The following is a 19,467-nucleotide window of genomic DNA, read 5'->3' on the forward strand; positions in this document are numbered from 1 at the left end:
CCATTTATTAATAGAATATTAACTATTAAATCAATAAATGGGTGGGGGTTTGAATAGCACAACACAACCTTCGGCTCTGAAATTGATACATGCGAAACTATATTTCGTGTAATTTCAGTAAATTTTTACAAAATTGAAATTTGATGCTCACAGAGAAATTTATGACGATTTTCCCTAGGTCACCTGCTTGAGATTGAATTCAAGGGCATGGAGAAACCCTAACTTCATCAGAATATAAATCATAAAATATAGCGAAACAATATATGAAATTTTACACTAAGTTCACCAAGATTTCTGCTCCACTTGATCAGAAGCCTCATAGAAACAATGTTATAGCAAAAATTCCATTATGACCTATTTGAAGCAGCAAAACCATAGAATCCAAAGCTCTGATACCAAATGTTGTGTAACCAGATCACAAAATAGAAGAAAAGATAGATCCAATACTTGAAAATAAGCCTCTTCGGGGAGGAAACCTCCTTTACATCACATAAATGAACAATTCTTGGATGATACAAATGGAAAGACCTCGTTGATAGATATAGGAGTCTAAGGGGCCTCAATATAATCAGGGCCTACATAACAATAATAATGTAAGGGCTCAAAAATAACAATAGTGGGATTCTATGGGGTGCAACAATAACAATATGGGGGCTACATGGTATTATAGGGAACTAACAATATTGTTTAATGGAGTGAATGGTGTCGGCCCTATCAAGATCTTGGACCATAAATCAACTATATATACCCTCAATTTTGGGCTATGAAAAACAATCATGGGAAGTGTGTTGTGTAACAAAAATTTTTATATATTGTTTTGGTTCGAATTTAAAAAGTTATGGTTTTGAGTGGAGACCGAGCATTGTTCAAAAATCTTTCTCTTTTGAAGGCAAGTAACCATGGTCTAAAATTCTTCGTCACATCAACAAAAAGAGACACATGTTTTACATGGAAACCCATATAGGAGAAAATCACAAATTCTTCTTCTTCTTATGCTTCAATTCATTACATAGATTTGTAGGCACCAAAGTACTGGAGGTACACACAAAAAATGTTCAAGTTGATACTTGTGGTAGGCTACAACCTAATTGAAACACCAACCTTGAAAATGTGCAAGTAATAACTCATTGAGGCTACAACCTAATTGAGGCACCAACCTCGAGGATGAGAAAGCTTCAACTTGCTCTAGGCTCCAACCCGATTGATGCATAAACCTTGATGTTGAGCAAACTCTAACCTACTCTAAGCTCCCAACCTTAGTGGAGGCACCGACCTCCTCCTTCAACCTCTTATGGACTGCATTTCAAAATCTTTCAAACTAGGTCCACATAATATTCAAACAAAATAAATATTTAAAGTGAATAGGTTGATGCTATCATACTACTGTGTATGCCTTGCCATACCCTATCACAACTCTGCTTCAAACTTTTCACTAATATGGTCACATATGACTCATCTAAGGCAAGTAACCATGGCCTCAATATAATCAGGGCCTACATAACAATAATAATGTAAGGGCTCAAAAATAACAATAGTGGGATTCTATGGGGTGCAACAATAACAATATGGGGGCTACATGGTATTATAGGGAACTAACAATATTGTTTAATGGAGTGAATGGTGTCGGCCCTATCAAGATCTTGGACCATAAATCAACTATATATACCCTCATTTTTGGGCTATGAAAAACAATCATGGGAAGTGTGTTGTGTAACAAAAAATTTTATATATTGTTTTGGTTCGAATTTAAAAAGTTATGGTTTTGAGTGGAGACCGAGCATTGTTCAGAAATCTTTCTCTTTTGAAGGCAAGTAACCATGGTCTAAAATTCTTCATTAAGGCACTCCATGCTTAAAACTCACTAGTTCAAATCCATGTGGTTGTCTACTCCTTTTCCAATTATTGTTTTCTTTAAAACTAATTATTTGAAAAGTTTTTGACAACATTATATACATGAACTATTTTTTTTTACAACATTACCTATTCACATGAACTTGATTTTGAGAAGATTTAAATCTCTTTTTATTTTGACAATACACTATGTAACTCTTTTTATGAATGAATAATTACCTTTAAACAAAATAAACTTAATCACATTGATGCTTTTTTTAACACACACACACACACATATATATATATATACATACACACACACACACATATATATATCACTATTCAATCTGAACACTAATTTTAGTTCTTTAATTCATCTTCTCTTAATTTTTACACCAATATATTACTTTTATCAATTTATCTTAACATTTATATCTAAAATAACATATACATGTTATAATGCTCAATTCCAGGTTTAGAATATCAATCTTAGACATTGTTTATTCAATCCACAATATGATCATTACTTTTCACGAACAAAGACTATTTCAAATGTTTTCATTTCTAAATAGCAAGATATTTGTGTTTTTAGCCACAGAATTGTATGAAAATAGAACTCATTTTTTTAAAATAAATTGTACATATTGTAAATAAAATTATGTTTAACATAAATTTTTTAATTTCTAAAAAAATAGGAAAAAAAAGAACAAGGAAAAGAAACCCATTAAAATTTATGAAAAAAATATTTTTAAATATTTTGAATTGATTTGAAAATAAATGAAATATTATTATAGAAAAAATAAAAAAATAAACATCATAATTTTCATTAAAAAAGATTATTTTAATAATTTTTAACTTATTTGATTGGATAACATCAAGTTGCAAAATACTATTTCTATAAGTTTTATAAGTTACCTATTTCTTAAAAAGTGGCTCCACATTGATGAACCAATTTAAGTGATTAAATAATGACAATAATAAAACCTTTGTTTCAAATTAATCAACTTATTTGTTTTATAACATAAAACAAACTACTAATGAGAAAATAATTTTTAATTAAAAAATAAACTAGTTTCTTTGTGCTTATTCACATTATCATTAATAAATAAATAAATAAATATTAAAAATTAAACTATTTTCATCTTATAAAAATTGAGCATGATGATGACCTTATATAAAGTCTTTTCAAAAAAATAAAATTTTAACATAAAATTAAAATTATGTAAAGATTTGATTATTAAAATATGTCTCTCTTCAATTGAACTCAACTTTTTGTAAAAAGACATGTTTTTAATCATTAAATTTGCCAATTAATCATATAAATTAAATGTTTGGTAAACACAAATAGACATCAATCCATGATAAAAATCAAAACATTTACACCATTATATGTCACATGTTGCCAAATTTTTTTGAAATTATAAAAATTAACTTCATTATAATTTTATTTTAAATTATTTATTATTAATTATAAAAATAATCAATATATGAGTTAAACTTATATGTGTTTTAAAATACATGTAACAATATTCTTAACCATGAAAATTTTGAATTTGTAAATAATTCTTTTTACAATACCATGGTTTATCAATACCATGCCTAGTATGACATGTGTTGATATAGCATTTTTTTTAATTAATTAATTAAAGCTAAATCAATTAAATGAACATAACTAATATGGAGATATAAAAACTTAATCCTTGAACTATGAATACTACTATAAATATTCCAACAGATTTAACCTCTATCATCCTCTTAATAATTACCCATACTTAAATTAAAATTATAAAAAACTTATTATAATTATTAAAAAAATACTATAAATAATAATAATTATTATTTAATATTATTAAAAAAAAAACCAACAACCTTAACATTAACCTGTATAACCCACGTTCTTTAATGCTATTCACACGAATAACACCTCTCACCAAAATAGAATTTGACAACCACGGAAGTGTTCGAACAGGAGCTTCCAAGTTTTGCCATCTATCTAACCTCAACAATGTCTTCCGACACTTACTACCAAGCAAAAGCAAGGTCACGAAAACAGAGAGAAATGAAATAAGGCTTCACATAAAATATTAAAATATACCATGGTCTTAATTTGACATGCTCTTCATTTTTTTTGTTTTTCTATCCCCCTCACACTCTCTCGCTCCACAAATAGCGGACCACAGCCTCTTCATTTTGCTTTCTTTTACATATCTGAATCCTTCCTTCAATCGTTGGCGCAACTGCTCCAGTACTCTCCCGCGCCACTGCAGTTTGGGACAGTACGTTACACTAAGCATTTCCAAGGACATTAAATGTTCCACACCTCTCAGCTCTTCTATCTCAGCGCAATTTATAACATGTAAATGTTGAAGCTTTCTGAACTGCTCCAACCCTTGCATGCACTTGAACTTGGGACATTGAAAAACCCCCAAAAACCATAAATTTTCCAAAGCTGGCAACTCTTCTATCTCAGCGCGATCACCAACAATTAGGGTTTCAAGCTCTGTGTGGTGTTCCAACCCTTGTATGGACTTTAGTTTACTACATCCAGAGACATGCAACATCCGCAAAGATGTCAGATGTTCCAGAGATGGCAATACTTCTATCTCATCACAATCACTAACATGTAGTACTCTAAGCTTTGGGAGGTGTTCCAAAACTTGTATGCTCTTGAGTTTGCTACATTCACTTACATACAAGAACTCCAAAGATGATGTCCACGTTTCAAGACTGGTGAGCTCCTTTACATTTTCACAATCATAGATACCACAAAGCCTTCCTATCTGCCTCAATTCCTTACAGTCAATCAAGAAAAGTCCCTGAAGGTTTCGGCAAACTCCTTCAGGAAAGGTTACCTCCCTTATCTGTACTCTAACCAAAGATACCTCCCGGAGCCTCTCCAAACCAAAGATACATTTGCCATCGGAGTCGTCCAATTCATTCAACGCTGCAACTGTTTCTCTTTCTGGTTCTGCTGTTTTAAATGGAAGTTCGCCCAATGGACAATCTTCTATGCGAAAGTATTCGAGATTGTTCAGCAGGAGAATATCCTGTGGCAACTTTTGTATCCCACAAGAAACCAAACTCAACCGTGTCAGTTGAGTCAACCGTCCAAAAGTATCCGGCAAGCATTTCAATCGCGGGCAATTGCTCACCCGCAAATTCTTCAAGCTATTGACGGAACCGAGGCAAGATGGCAGCACTTCCAACAAATGGTCCCCTAAATGCAGAACCTCCAAGTTGCATAGATCTCCAATACCGCTTGGCAATTCTTTTAACTCGGCATCCAACAAATATAATTTTTCCAGGAATCGTTGATGTGCGACCTGGGGAGGCAATTCTTTCACCTCGGAACAACATGAAAGATCCAAGAATTCCAGCGTGGTAATATTTCCAAGTGTCTCTTTGGAAATGGTCACATTCCTACATTCCTTCAAAGAGAGACGTTTGAGCCGAGTCAAATTCCCAAAAGAATTTGGCAGCATCGCCAGGCGGGAACAATAAGACAAATCAATGGACTGGAGGTTTGGTAGCTTTCCGATGGAATCAGGCAGCATCTCCAAACTGGTAGCATAAGACAAATCGATGTGCTGAAGATTTGTTAGCTTTCCCAGGGAATCAGGCAACGATCTCATTCTTGTGAAATGTCTTAAGACCAAGTATGTCAGAGAGTGCATATAACAAAATTCCTCTCGCAAAGTTTTGAGTTGGACAGTCCCATCATAATCCACAACAATCTTTTCAAGGTACTTCAGTTGTCCTACGGACTTTGGAAAATCTGAAACGGGAGAGTAGATGTTTAACTCTCGCAACTGGAGAGGCGGCTGCAATGTACACATTTCCACTGTAAGAAAGATTTCGAGATGATTCTCATCTACAAACAAATTGAGATTGAAATAAAAGAAGTGTAAACACGCAAAATTGCGTACCTGAGATTCCTGTTGCCACAAGGTTTTCAATCTGCTTCCTCTCACTTCTAAAACTCTTAAATTTTCCAGGGGAACCCAAGAAGGCAGGGAAGAATAGGGGCATTTATACCAGCGGAGCCATATGAGATGTGGTGACCGCACCCCCCTCAATATAGTTTTTACATAATGATCTTCACTTGCAAGAATCCGCAAACCATGATAGCGATCTGTATTGAACAGTGCCCGCTTACAGTTTTCCAACAGCTCCTGACTACGCCTTTTGTACCATGACATTTCTGAACGGACACACGATGAACCGTCTACACGATGAACCGTCGAAATCCCGCGAACTTCGGTTGTGACCTATTCAATCATAAAAATAAAAAAATAGACATAGATCTTTGTCTTGAACATAAACAACTTTAAACATTTTGAATGAAAGAGGAATGATTGAATCACTTACAGACCACGGCGATCCTTCAAACAACTTATGAATGTTATTGTTGGTGGCGCGACACCAAAGACGATGGGGCTTTGATCTTTCAGCAGTATATCTTCCCATATCTCTAACCTGATCATGCATTTCTATCCGATTTTCGCTGTCCAGTTCGAGAAGACACTTGCTCTCTAAATTTGAAAGCCCCACCGCTCCCCATATTCTTTTCGCTGTATCCATATCTTCTCCTATAGAAAAGCAGGCCATATCTAAGAATGTTTGCTGGTACTCTTGGTCGAGTGAATTATAACTAATTTTGAGCGTTTCCCGTATGTCCGCGGGTGGTATCTTGTGAAATTCATTCAATAGCTCTTTCCAATATGTGTCATCTCTTCCACAAAGAAGAGCCCCAGTAACTTTCAATGACAACGGCAATCCATCACAGGCCCTTACAAACCGTTCCACCAGATGTATAAATCCTGGTGGTGGATGTGGCTGATTGAAGGCATATGAGCAGAACAACTCTTGGGAGTGTGCTCTATTCATCCCGGTGAGTTTATAAATTGATGAATCTGCTATTTCTGAACATAGGAGAGCATGCTTGTCCCGAGAGGTAACTATTATCAAGCTATTGGAACTAAGAACATCCCTAATTGGTAAGAACGCATCCAATTGATCGGCCTTCTCTACATTATCTAAAACTATCATTGCATTACAACAAGCTAGGTAACGTTTAAGGATTATCACACCTTGGTCTACAATCTCAATTTTAATATCCCTGTGTGTCAAGTCCTTAATGAGCTTCATTTGCAAATCAACCAGAGATTTTCTAGCTGCAGTTTCACTAACATCAGATAAGAAAGAGGATCCATCATACTCAGAGCACCTACGGTTGAATATCTGTTTCGCCAAAGTGGTTTTCCCAATACCACCAACACCTATAATTCCGACAACCCTGGCCTGGACGTCACGCTCCTGCCCCTGCTGCGTTAGCACTGTACTTTCAAAGTCTTGTAGCTTATCATCCAATCCAGTTGGATATTTAGCCACAAAAAGCGGTGTTTTTGGAAGTTTTGTCAATAGGCTTTGAACAACTTTGTCCAGAAGCTCCGCCTCATTCCTGGATGAATAATCAATGAGAAATGCCTAGGTAAGTGTCAAGTACCAAGCAGCACTTCTAAATTTCTGTATCCATATGGGATAATTCCTATTTTCTGCTTGTGAGTGGCGAGTAATAAAATCATGAACGTTACAAATCATTCCAGAGGTCCTTTTGAAGTTTTATTCTTTATATCTACCAAACAGGTATATCGATCGTGCAGGAGTAAGTAGAGAGATTCCATACAGTTCAGAAAGCTACAAAATTTGACAAAGCTATGGGCATCTGATAATCTATTCACATGAGGAATACCAGATTTCATTCAAAACTGGAAGGACCACATTGAACTTTGGGTTTCATTCAACTTAGTTCACAATGCTAACAACATGCAAAATGTCTCTGCCTACCCTTGTAACCATTGCTGAAACATAAGAGGCAACACACAATCCCCCTGATTCAAATGGATTGAATTCAAACTACATCAGGGAGGAAACACACAATTCCCCTGATTCAAATGGATTGAATTCAAACTACAGCAAGAGAATGGAAAGGAGATTGCGTAGGGCAAAAGTAAACAAGAACATACATCAAGAGACACGATATTTACCCGGGAGAAACCCAATTTAAGAAAATCCCTGCAGGGAGGACTCGCTTTCCAATCAGCTTGTCCAATTCAGATTATTGAGATGGACTTTTCTTTGGAGCCAATGGATCACTTAAAAAAAAATCTCTTACAGCAATCCCCAACATTCATTTGCTCGGCAAGATTTCTCAGACCACCTTCAAGTTGCTGATTTCCTCAACTGACCGAGAGAACTGGAAGGTTCGTAGTTAAATGCTTTTATTCTCACGTATAGCACGTCGCAGGGCGTCAATCACAGGATCAACATTACACTATACTTTTGGAGATGAACGAGCAGGATAATACGAAAGGATCCCAGCCTTTCTGAAGTGCACAAAAAGACAGATGGGATTATTTTGTTATTAGCTTGGTCTAGGGCGATCAGCTCATTGAATTAAGGGGATCGACGGAGGAGATGATTTCAATTACTAGTTTTTCTGGTGTTGTGTGGTCATAGTGGAGTTAAGTTTCATCATGTGGTAGGACTTCTCCTGGATCCTTTGTGAGAAGCCGATTTTGTCATGATATCTGTTTTTCCTCCGTTTCGGCTGGCCTTCCCTTCATTTGCAGAGATAAAGCTTCAGTAGCCGTTGGGGTTTGGCTGAATGGACAGGGATTTTCTTCGGTAATCTGTGTTTTTGCGCGTAGTCTTAAAATCCCATAAAATAACCTAAGAAATCCCATAAAATAATCTATGAATTTGTAATAATTTTCAAATTTTAAAATTTTGAATGTGCCGAGAAGATTGATTTTTGATGATGCTGAATTTATTTTCAGCATAAAATAAACTGATTCAAACACTCCAACTAATTAATTAATTTTTTGAAATTTTAATAGGAGATTCCGACAAAAGCGGTCCTCGGTAGACAATTCCGTGTTTCTGGGGTTGGAAGATTCAGAGTTGCGTAGTCTAACGAGGCGGAGGAGTTGGCCGGAAACTTATGCAAATTCTAGTTATATTTGGGGAAAATCTGGCAAGGATTTTTGTAAATCCAAGTTATAGTTGTTAAACTTCAAAATTTTAGGTGTCTTAACCGTTTTTGATGGTGCTGATCCATTTTCACCATCAAAAATACGATTCAAACACTGCCTTTACAAAAATTTTTGAAATTTTTTTACCAGAATTCCGGCCACTTTTGGCGGCCCGGACAATTTCCCCGCCTCGTTAGACGACTCCCCTGGGAGTGATCGATTGCTCTTTCAATGGGGCAGAAAATATATTTCGATATTGTACCCATCGCGTGGCTAGCAGTAGGTTGGCGTATCCACTAGGAGATTTCTGGGCGACCTTTTTAGGCTTGGGATCTGCTCCTTTTCGTTATGTGGGGTTTTTGATCCCATGTCAGTTCATAGGTTCTGTACTGGGTTTGTGTCGACGTATCTGGCGTAGACGTATGCTGCCCACTTTCTCTTCATTAGGTGGCAGGGGTTAAATTTGACGGGTGACCCTACCCGTCAAGGAATTTTTTTATGACGTTTTTATTTTTAAACTGCCCATTATATGACTTTTAAAATTTATTTGTACAAGTTTCATCTAATTTCAAATTGTACTCATAATTGTTCAAAATTTTCATTTTTTGTTGTACAATTCGGCTCAAGTCTCATTGCTACACTTTGTTTTGAGACATGCTGATCAAATTTTTCTGCAAATTTTCCAAATTGTTCAAATGTTCTGAGTTTTTTTTTGTTTAAAATGGAAAGACTGATAAAATAGATGGGAAATATATATAGAAACAACAACTGCTGGGCTTCCAATCCTTCAACGTCATACTCTATCCTGGATCCAGAGGCATCTCAGGAATCGGCATCCTACTCTATGTAAAATTAGGCTCATTAGTAAGTCAGATACTACGTATATATATGTGTGCAAGCAGCTCTGATTGAAGCAGCCTTAATTTCTAGCAAATTTCAATAAATATAACTTGCTTGGGTTCAAGATAATTATTTTTCCTTGTGACAACACATCGATGGTCATAAAAGAGGTATCAAGACGGTGTATTCTCGTGCTGTGTATGACCACAGGCATGACATACTTAGGTGGATGCGCAATTAATTTTATATTTATATGTATAACAAGGTTGAGTTTAGATAGGACAAATTTTTATTTTTATTTTTACTTAAAAAAAACCATCTCAACTTTCTATATGCCCCAGTTCTGAATTCATCTCTATGGAGAGAACATACCTTAATTACTAAAGAAACGAAGACGTTCCCAATAGATACAAGCAGAGATGCTGAAGACATTCTCACTTCAAAACAAATTGTCTGATACAAAATATTGCTGGCAGAAATAACTGACAACTATAAACCGGTAGGCCTGACACCATAGAGAAGAAACAAAACAAATATTGAAAAAAACGAAAGGAAACTACAGACCAGATGCAAGGCAAGTGATCAGATGAGCTACAAAGAGGCCTACTCTGCGTCTTAGAAAATGAAACTCCCAGAGCTGTAAGGAGAATCTGCGACAAAAGATGTGTAACGGATGACATCCGGAATAACAAATCTACCACATTTGGAGAGGTTGTAGGCCACCTAGTTCTGCTTACGAAAAATATGGGTGAATGAAAAGTGCCTAAAGGATTTTGACATGGACTTGATCTGTTACATGGCCCAAAATTTGAATTTGAATGTCCTTGAGCCCACTCAATAACCATTTTGGACTTGAAATCTCTTCAATTTCCAGCTATCTAGCAAACCGCAAAGTGCTAATGTGTGCTGATGTTTCAGTTTTACTATTAGATCTGACACCTCCAAACCTACTATAAGAATGTCAAAAATTCATAACTATATATACTCCACACCCACAATCCCCTTCTAATACGGCCTTGTCAAAAAAATCCAACCAACTTTGATGACCCAATTAACTTATAAGAACATGTTCGAACCAATCTCCTAAAAGAAAGCCAAAATCTTAACGACAGAAAGTCGCACATCAAAGGAAATATGTTAAAAAATTCTAGCATTTATGCTTCCGCCATATCACCTAGCAAATGTAGAAAATGAGCATTATCCAATCCATTTCCAATTTTCCACCCATGAAATTAGCAGCTATAACAGTGTAATTGTTATTGTTATTTGTACAGAGAGAGAGGGAGGGATTTCAAAAACCTGGCAACGCTGGCGAATCGGCGATGTATATAAACCCTAAACCCTAAACATATATAACACTATTAAATTCGAAATCTATATGTATTGGAACTATATTTTAAACCATATTCTACGTTTGGACATATGCAACATTCTGAATTCATTTAGGTCTTGTTGTCCATAGGCGGAATTCTGAACAATAAACTCCCCTCCTCTAATGTGCAACATCAAAGCGAAGATTTAGTTCAATTGCATCTGATAAACATACCTGTTGCTGAAGAGCCTAAATATGCGAAACGCAGCAATAAACAGGGTCCTGGAGCCGACCCCCTGTCTCATACAATACGCTAACTACTGCATCATATAGTTCTTGAACAGGCAGTTGCATCAACAGGTTAGAGAAGTTGCTCGCTCCGAAGACCTTATGTATAGCACCAAACTGGTGTGCGCCCATTTAGTCAGAGCATAAGTAAGGAGCCAATACACAGCCTTTCACACACTTTCTCCTCAGAAACTTGCATGCTCCGCAAGGTGCCCCTCCGCCTTCCATATTGATACTGTACTGCCGGTTTCGGGGAAGGGATTCGAGCGGGAGTAAATAATCAGAAATAAGCACAGCCTGCAGAGGGCGTGACCGGAAGCGGCATAAGCAGGACTCCGAATGTGAATTGAATGCTAATTTGATAACTGGTAAGCGGTAAACCCGAAGGGCAGAATGTGTTAAATGTTAATTGAATGCAAAATCTGCATCCTGATCTGATCACTGTCACACGGCGGTACACCATATTAAAAATGCAATAAGTTAAATATATATAAAGAAAAATTATTAAAAAAAATTAAAACTTTTAATTTTTATACATGCCCGTCAATATGACGGTTTTGAAAATGGATGGCAAGTTCGGCATGACGTGGAGGTTCAAAAATAAAACGTATTTTACTGGTAAAAATGCAAAATACGTCCATACGGGCGTCAAATTTAACCCCTGTTAGGTGGTCCGTTTTTCTCGAATGGAGTTGAAGCTTGCGTGGCTAGCTGTTGTAAGGCCTTCCATTTATTTTTTGACACCTCCGTTACACTCGGTACTTTCCTTCGGAGGTGGGTTGGTGCCGGGGTCTCGCCTCTCGGTTATGGATTGTGATGGGGTACAGTTGGCTGGCATGCATGATGGGATGTCACCAACTGCCGAAGCCTTGATCGAAATCACTATTTGGGCGGAGCGGGCAGCATTAGCAGTATTCTGTCTGGAGTCAGAAATATTGCAATTTACTGAGAGTTCTGTTGCGGGTGATATCCCTGGGTCAAAGGTAGAGGGTTTCTCCAATGCAGTGGTGGAAGGCCAGTTTCGACCCTCTAGCTGGGATCCCTAGACGTAATCTGATTTGGGCAAAACTGTCGGGTTTACCGCTGGAGTTATCATTGGAATAGGACTAGGAAATTTTATTTCTTGGATGACAGTTGTGTTGGTCAGTTGGATAAGCGCTTGGCTTGGGTGTTGGTCGAAGTCGACCTGGAGCGAGGTTAGTTAGGAGAAATTGATGTGTAGTGGAGCAGTTATACGATTCGGCTGAAAATTGATTATTGGGCTTTGCCATATCGGTGTCTCCTATACCAGATGGGTCACTTGATGGCTACATGTGCGGTGCATGGGGTCTCGTCTTCAAGGCGCAGACATAATGGACTTCGGGACTCTTCATATTCCGGTCCATCGGCATGTGCAGTTCAAGGAAGTGAGGTCCTCTCTAGGGCTTCTCCAGGTATTTCGGCTTATTTCTCTGAACTTGTTAGCGAGCCACCTTTAAACAATCTTGTATCAAATATTTCGCATACAAATATTTGGGGAAATCCTCGGTCTAATGGGCTCGGTCCCGCTTCATCTGTTGATGTCGTAGTCTCTACCTCTTCCCTTGGGGTTGACAGGGGTATGATCACCCCAGCCTCGGGTGCTAGATCTTTAGATTCCTCCCTATTGCTAGATCACTGTTTCCATACTCCCCATCCTGGCGAGAGTGGGTTAGCCCCGACCTTGAAGGTGGGTTCTGAACTTTCTGGAGAATTATTAAACCCTGCTTCGACTGTCCTTGAAAAGGAGGTGGAGAAAGTTGCGTCCCTATCTCCAGATCGGGAACTAATCGGTGTTCTGGACTCTGCCGAGGAAAACGAACCACTTGTCATCAAACGGTCTTTCTTTGTGCCCTCGGAGGTTTCTGGACATAAGCCAAATTTCCAGAACGTGACCCATTAGAAGAAACGTCAACCTCGATACAAGAAAGTCACAGACTGTAGATTGACAGCTTCGAGTTCTCATTTGGCTCTCATCCCTGGTGATTCGTGTTTTTCCATCTATTCATCTTACACTGCTGGTTCGGTCTCTATCTCGGATTTTGATGGTACTCGGGTACTTAGAGGGAATATAGTAATATACTCGTCTTTGGGTTGTCCCCATGACCATTATTTCTCTGAACATCCTGGGGCTGGGAGGTTACCCCAAAATCATCTCGATTAGGGGTATTATTAGATTATACCAGCCGTCTATGATACTACTGCAGGAAACGATGGTGAGGGTTGACAGAGGTTGGGAGGTCATGTTAAAGATTTGTTCTGACTGGGTTGTTTGCACAACAAATGCGATAGGTATCTCAGGTGGGTTGGGTGTGATGTGGAATCCACGTCATTTTGATCTGAACGCATTCTATACTTGTGCAGGTATTCTGTTAACAGGTTACATGAAGGGTTCGAACAATAGGATCAGAATATTAAACACATATGCACTGTATCATGGGCGGAAAAGCTTTTGGAATAGAGTGGCTAATTCTGGGATTTTAAGTCTCACCGCATTAATACTGGCGAGGGATTTAAATTTCACATTGGAACCATCAGAAATCTGGGGTACGAAGGCCACGGAAGATCCACTTTCTGCTTTCTTTAAAGGAATGATGGACGCCAATGCTTTGATTGATGCAATCCCAGATATAATGGCTCCAACTTGGAAGAACGGGAGAATTGGAGGGGAGGGCATCTCCAAGCGGATTGATCATTTTCTGGTAAGTCAGACCCTGTTTAATAACATGTGGAAGTCGAGTCTTATATCATCCCAATGGATATATCGCACCATATTCCGATAGCGCTGACGTGGAAAGGGATGGAGGGGTGGTGGGCATATCCATTCGAATTTAATCCTCGGTTGCTAAAATTTGAATCTCAGAGATGGATCAAAGCGAAAAGGAGGAAAGAACAGATTCTATTAGTGGAGTTAGAAAGAGCTGATATACCTTAATCTGGTCCCATTATATTTCTCGGCTTTATATCGTGATAAGATCGCAGTTTTGGAGGGTCATAGGAACATCATTCGTCAGGCCCAGGAAGAGGACATAAGGCACAAAAGTCAGGGCCATTTGGATCCAAGCTGGGAATAAAAATTCTAAATATTTCCATAGGCAACTTAACCTGAGGAAGCAACATAATTCTATCAGAGGGATTTGGGATTCTGATGGGAATATCATGAATTCTCAATCCTCTTTGGAACAAGCAGCCATTTCACATTTCAGAGATCACTTGGAAAAAAATCAGGAAAATGGGGATCAAGCAGAATTTATCGAGTTGGTTTCCGCATTGATTTCTTAGGAGGACAATGAAATTTTGGGACAAGTCTTCACTTGCGAAGAACTATTAGCGACCTTAAAGGACTGTGCGAAGGAAAAAAGCCCGGGCCCGGACAGCCGAGGGGTTGAACTTTTTATCTACTTACAAGGACCTATTCCTTTGGGATTTGTTGGCGGTGGCAGAAGAAGTTAGTCTGAGGGGATTCGGACAGCCGAGGGGTTGAGCTTTTTATCTACTTCAAGGACCTGATCCTTCCGGATTTGCTGGCGGTGGCAGAAGAAGTTAGTCAGAGGGGATTCATCTCGGGGGCAATAAATGTCACTTTTCTTTCTCTGATTCCGAAAAAAAGAATCCATCTACTTTTGGGGACTATAGGCATATCTCCCTTCGTAACTCGATTTACAAAATGATATCGGAGTTTACAAAATGATATCTAACCTGATCGCCCGTAGAATTAAACCCTTTCTGTCGAGATTTATTTCACATGAACAATTAGGGTTTATGGAGGGTAGACATATTCATGATGCAATAGGCATTGCCCAGGAGATGCTACATTCCGTCAACTCCAGGATTATTATCTCCTCAAGGTAGATCTGATAAAGGCCTACGATTGCATTGATTGAGAATTTTTAGAGGTAGATCTGATAAAGGCCTACAATTGCATTGATGGGGCACTTTTTACGTTGATCTTATCAAAATGGGGATGAATTGGATGAATGTTCACTAGATCATGGGGTGTATCAAATCCACTAGTTTCATTTTGATTATAAATGGTTTTCCCTCCCAGTTTTTCTAGGCGTACAGGGGTTTGAGGCAGGGATGTGCCATGTCCCCATTGCTCTTCCTGTTGGTGATTGATAGTTTGAGTAGGAAAATTGGTGATTCTCTAGGCAAAGGTATTATTACAGGGGTTAAAGTTGTCAGGCACTTGCATGTAACTCATTTAATGTTCGTGGATGATTTATTATTGGGAGGGCAGAAAAACACGAGTGTTTGGTCGGAATATTAGAGAATCATCAAGACTTTTGGGGATGCTTCGTGTCTTTATATGAACGAGTCCAAGTCTAAATTAGTACATAATGGTCGTGAGGATACAATGGTGAAAGAGATCTGTGGACTTCCCGGGGTGACTTCTAACCATGTAACAGAGGGAATCACTTACTTGAGTTTCAGATTAAAACAGATGGGATATAGAGATAAGGATTGGGAATGGTTGGTGGTAAATTTTTTTGGAATCATCAAGACTTTTGGGGATGCTTCGGGTCTTTCTATGAACGAGTTTAAGTCTAAATTAATACATAATGGTTGTGAGGATACAATGGTGAAGGAGATCTGTGGACTTTCCGGGGTGACTTCTAACTATGTAGCAGAGGGAATGACTTACTTGAGTTTCGGATTAAAACCGATGGGATATAGAAATAAGGATTGGGAATGGTTGGTAGTAAAAATTAACCAAAAATTGGATGGCTGGAAACACAAATATATGTCTATGGGCGGAAATTTGATTATGCTTAAATCGGTTATGCATAACCTCTCAATTTATTGGATACCTCTTTTTTCTGTTGCGTTGTAAAATTATTAAAAGGATCCACTCTATTATGGGGTGCTTCATTTGGACAGGGGCCCATAATGGGGAGATGAAAGGTAAAATTCACCTGACGCGATGGTCGCTTATTGCTAGACCCGTTGAAGATGGATTTCCTCACGTGCCACGTGCTGTGGACTGTGGGAGATGGCTCCATGATTAAGTTCGGCCTTGATGCTATCAGCGGTATAAAAGGTAACCACTCATTATGTATCCAAATTCTAAATCATATTCATTTCAAGGGGTCTTTTATCTTAATCAGATTTTAATCCATAGCCCTCATCATATGAACCAGATCTTAATCCATAGGCCTCATCATATGGACCTTCAGGCATGGTATAAGGCAGAAGAATTGGAATTACCGGAGGAACTTTCTAAGGAATGGGGAGAATGTATTACAGTTCTCCGGAACGCAGGGATCTCAATAAATGATGAAGAGGACGAGATGTCTTGGGGAGGCACACTCAGAAAAGGACCACAGGTTATCTAGAATGGATCCTTTCAAATAAAATCAAAGTTTTTAGTTGGTTGGCTATACATAATCGAATCTCGACTTGGCATAATCTATAGAAGCGAGGATTTCAAGGAGCAGTATCTGTGTGTTATGTGTATGAAGGGAGATGAAGACAATCTCCATCTTTTCTTTCATTGCCCTTATAGTCTCCCTCTATGGGAAGGGGTGTTGGACCATTACAAACTAGTATCTAGGATACAATGTACAGATGTATTAAAGTTTGCTTGGAGCAAAGTGCAAGATTATCGTGCGCTTCCATTATACGTCTTTTGGATTATATGGCAGAGAAGAAATGCAATCTTATTTGATCAGAAAAGCCAGGAACTCCATGAGAACATTAACAAGATGGTGACCGACTACAATGAGATAGCTTCCATTATACGTCTTTTGGACTATATGGCATAGAAGAAATGCAATCTTATTTGATCAGAAAAGCCTGGAGCTCCATGAGGACATTATCAAGATGGTGACCTACTACAATGAGATAGGGCTGACGAAGGGAAGTAAAATGTACATGATTCCAAAAGTGAGGGATCTATGGCAAACATATGTGGTTAGTTTTTCTGATGGAGCAAGTGGCACTAGACAATGTGGTTGTGGAATGGTTATATATAAAACATCGTCTAAGTTCTACTATTTCTGGTGGGAAGGAGGAGAGGGCACAAACAAAGAGCAGAAATAATAGCCCTGTGGGGAGTGTTGATTGCTGCCAAATGAGTTGGAATTGAAGAGATTCAGATTTTTTGGGGATGCGAAAGGCATTATTGAGTGGGTTAAGGGGCGCCACGAGTTTAGATTGCCTATTCTTATTAACTGGATTGAATCTTTGGGAATGCGAAAGGCATTATTGAGTTGAGTGGTTTAAGGGGCGCAACGAGTTCAGACTGCCTATGCTTATTAAGGGGATGAAGCGCATCAAACTCGTAATAAGAACTTTCCAGCAGTTAAACTTTGACCACATATACAAAGAGCAAAACTGGTCTGCTAATTTACTTTCAAAAAGAGACAGTCATTGAGAAACAGGTAAGTTTTACTTTTCAGTTTTTTGAACAGGTTGTCATGACCAACACTGTCAGCATCAACTACTCGTAAGGAGAGACATGCCAGGGTCTCATATTGATCACTGGATGCACTAATGTAATAGAATTTCTCTTCCACTAGATAGGCAGCAATAAACTTTTGAATTTTTGTTCAACAAAGAAATACAATCTCATAAGATATAGTTCTTTTGAAAGTATATTGACTAGTTTTCAGTCTCCTGTATGCAATTTTCCAAAGGAGGAGGACAGAAAAATGTTCCAATCTATATATATATACTACTTTTTTCTTTTAATAAAATGTTTTCCTCCTTTAAAATGTGTACGGACGAGAGATAGTATAACGTTACCCATTAAAGGTCTTCAGCTCGAGACCGCTTATGTCGGCGACATGAGAAAGAGAATCTCTCCAGCCTTGAATGGTAGCGGAGTCGTGGCGTGGCTTCTCTCTATTAGTTTGAGGGTCGATTCTTGTTTTCTGTTCGAGTTTCTTCAGGGCTTCAGCGTATGCTCCTTTTTTGTCGTTCCACCTGACCTCGAAAGGCTCTACATTATAAAATATCGGAACAATAGGTGCCCGGGACTTGACCATGAGAACTAGTTCATCGAGGCACCATTTCGATTCCGCATAAGCCGGAGAGAAAATTGCTATTTGCACAGAAGCCACTCGAATAGCGTCTTCGATTTGAGACTGGAATTCGTGTCCTGGCTCAAGTTCAGGCTTGTCAAGAAACACCCACAATCCATGGTCACGAAGGCGCTGGTAGAGATGGGACGCGAAGGTGTTTTTAACATCCGATCCCCGATGATTGATGAAAACATCATATCGGGGATAAGAGATGGAGGCAGAAGACGATGAAGCATCGTGCTTCTGTTGCGGTGCTGTGGGTAGATTTGCCATTGCAGAAGGATGAATGGATGGACTGATTGGCTGAGACAATGAATAAGACGAATAACTGAAAACTGGAAGCAAGAAGCTGCAGCCGAGGCTCGCCAAACGCGTATCGCACAATGGGTGGAAAGGAAAGGATGTGCTGTATCTCAACCAGTATTGTAATGTTATTTTATAACCCAAAAAAAAACACTAGTAAGATGGGGATCAGCACAAGTATCTTGCTTGGAACATTCCCGGAGGTTTCTTGATTGAAATATTCCGAATAATTAAAAGTTCCACCATCACCTACCTTTCACTTTTGTCACCGGAAACGACGGAATGTGGATACGTGTTAGAGTTACTAAAAAAATGTGTTATTAATGGACGTTTATTTTTATAATACAATTCATTGAATTTTATTTGATTTCTTAAAACACAATTAACTGAATTTTATTTGATTTCTATATATATATATAGTTAATAGCACAAAAAGCAATTGCTAAAGAAGTAAAAAATCCAATATCACACATAAATATTATTATTGGATGTTCATTTTAATATAATTCATTGAATTTTATTTGATTTTTAATATATAGTTAATAACACAAAAAAGAGTGGTCAATATTGAAGTAAGAAATCTAATATTACAAAGAAATGTCATTAATGGATGTTCATTTTCTTTAATCTTATTTATTTTTGTTTTATTATAAGTGGTCCTCTTTTATGATTATGGCCACTTCTATTTATTGTCTCTTTTCCAATATAGTAAGAATCTAATATTATAAAGCATAAATCCAATATTATAAAAAAATGTCTTTAATGGATGTTCATTTTCTTTTTTCTTTAATTTTATTTATCTAATATTACAAAA

The 19,467-nt window shown here is 37.9% G+C and overlaps 2 protein-coding genes across 3 annotated transcripts; one reads left to right on the top strand and one right to left on the bottom strand.

Annotated features, from left to right (window-relative positions):
• Window positions 1-3,729: 3,729 nt before the first annotated feature.
• Window positions 3,730-18,752, bottom strand: LOC149266003 (TMV resistance protein N-like). Of its 2 annotated transcripts, none has more exons than XM_089429927.1 (4): window positions 18,073-18,752; window positions 6,202-7,294; window positions 5,760-6,101; window positions 3,730-5,654 (listed from the first exon to the last, which is right to left on the bottom strand). In XM_089429927.1, the coding sequence occupies exons 1-4, from the start codon at window positions 18,621-18,623 to the stop codon at window positions 3,936-3,938; spliced, it is 3,705 nt and encodes a 1,234-aa protein (XP_089286053.1). In that variant the 5' UTR covers window positions 18,624-18,752; the 3' UTR covers window positions 3,730-3,935. The 2 variants fall into 2 exon arrangements, with proteins under 2 accessions (XP_089286053.1, XP_089286054.1); XM_089429928.1 differs by lacking the exon at window positions 18,073-18,752 and adding an exon at window positions 11,254-11,755.
• LOC149266004 (uncharacterized) lies at window positions 11,981-17,993 on the top strand. The gene is made up of 2 exons (XM_089394618.1): window positions 11,981-16,366; window positions 16,467-17,993. The coding sequence occupies exon 1, from the start codon at window positions 12,599-12,601 to the stop codon at window positions 13,226-13,228; it is 630 nt and encodes a 209-aa protein (XP_089250744.1). The 5' UTR covers window positions 11,981-12,598; the 3' UTR covers window positions 13,229-16,366; window positions 16,467-17,993.
• Window positions 18,753-19,467: the final 715 nt, after the last annotated feature.

This window comes from Pinus tabuliformis, chromosome 6 (genome assembly GCF_031772625.1).
Source record: "Pinus tabuliformis cultivar Carrire ecotype Pingquan chromosome 6, CPIR1, whole genome shotgun sequence".
Taxonomy (NCBI): domain Eukaryota; kingdom Viridiplantae; phylum Streptophyta; class Pinopsida; order Pinales; family Pinaceae; genus Pinus; species Pinus tabuliformis.

Bases quoted from the DNA above. Each gene is read 5' to 3' on its own strand.
- LOC149266003 (XM_089429927.1), bottom strand. From the start codon at position 18,623: ATGGCAAATCTACCCACAGCACCGCAACAGAAGCACGATGCTTCATCG. The intron at 6,102-6,201 runs GTAAGTGATTCA...ATGATTGAATAG, and splicing joins TTGAAGGATCGCCGTGGTCT to GTCACAACCGAAGTTCGCGG. The intron at 5,655-5,759 runs GTACGCAATTTT...TGTACATTGCAG, and splicing joins TGTGGCAACAGGAATCTCAG to CCGCCTCTCCAGTTGCGAGA.
- LOC149266004 (XM_089394618.1), top strand. From the start codon at position 12,599: ATGGGTCACTTGATGGCTACATGTGCGGTGCATGGGGTCTCGTCTTCA.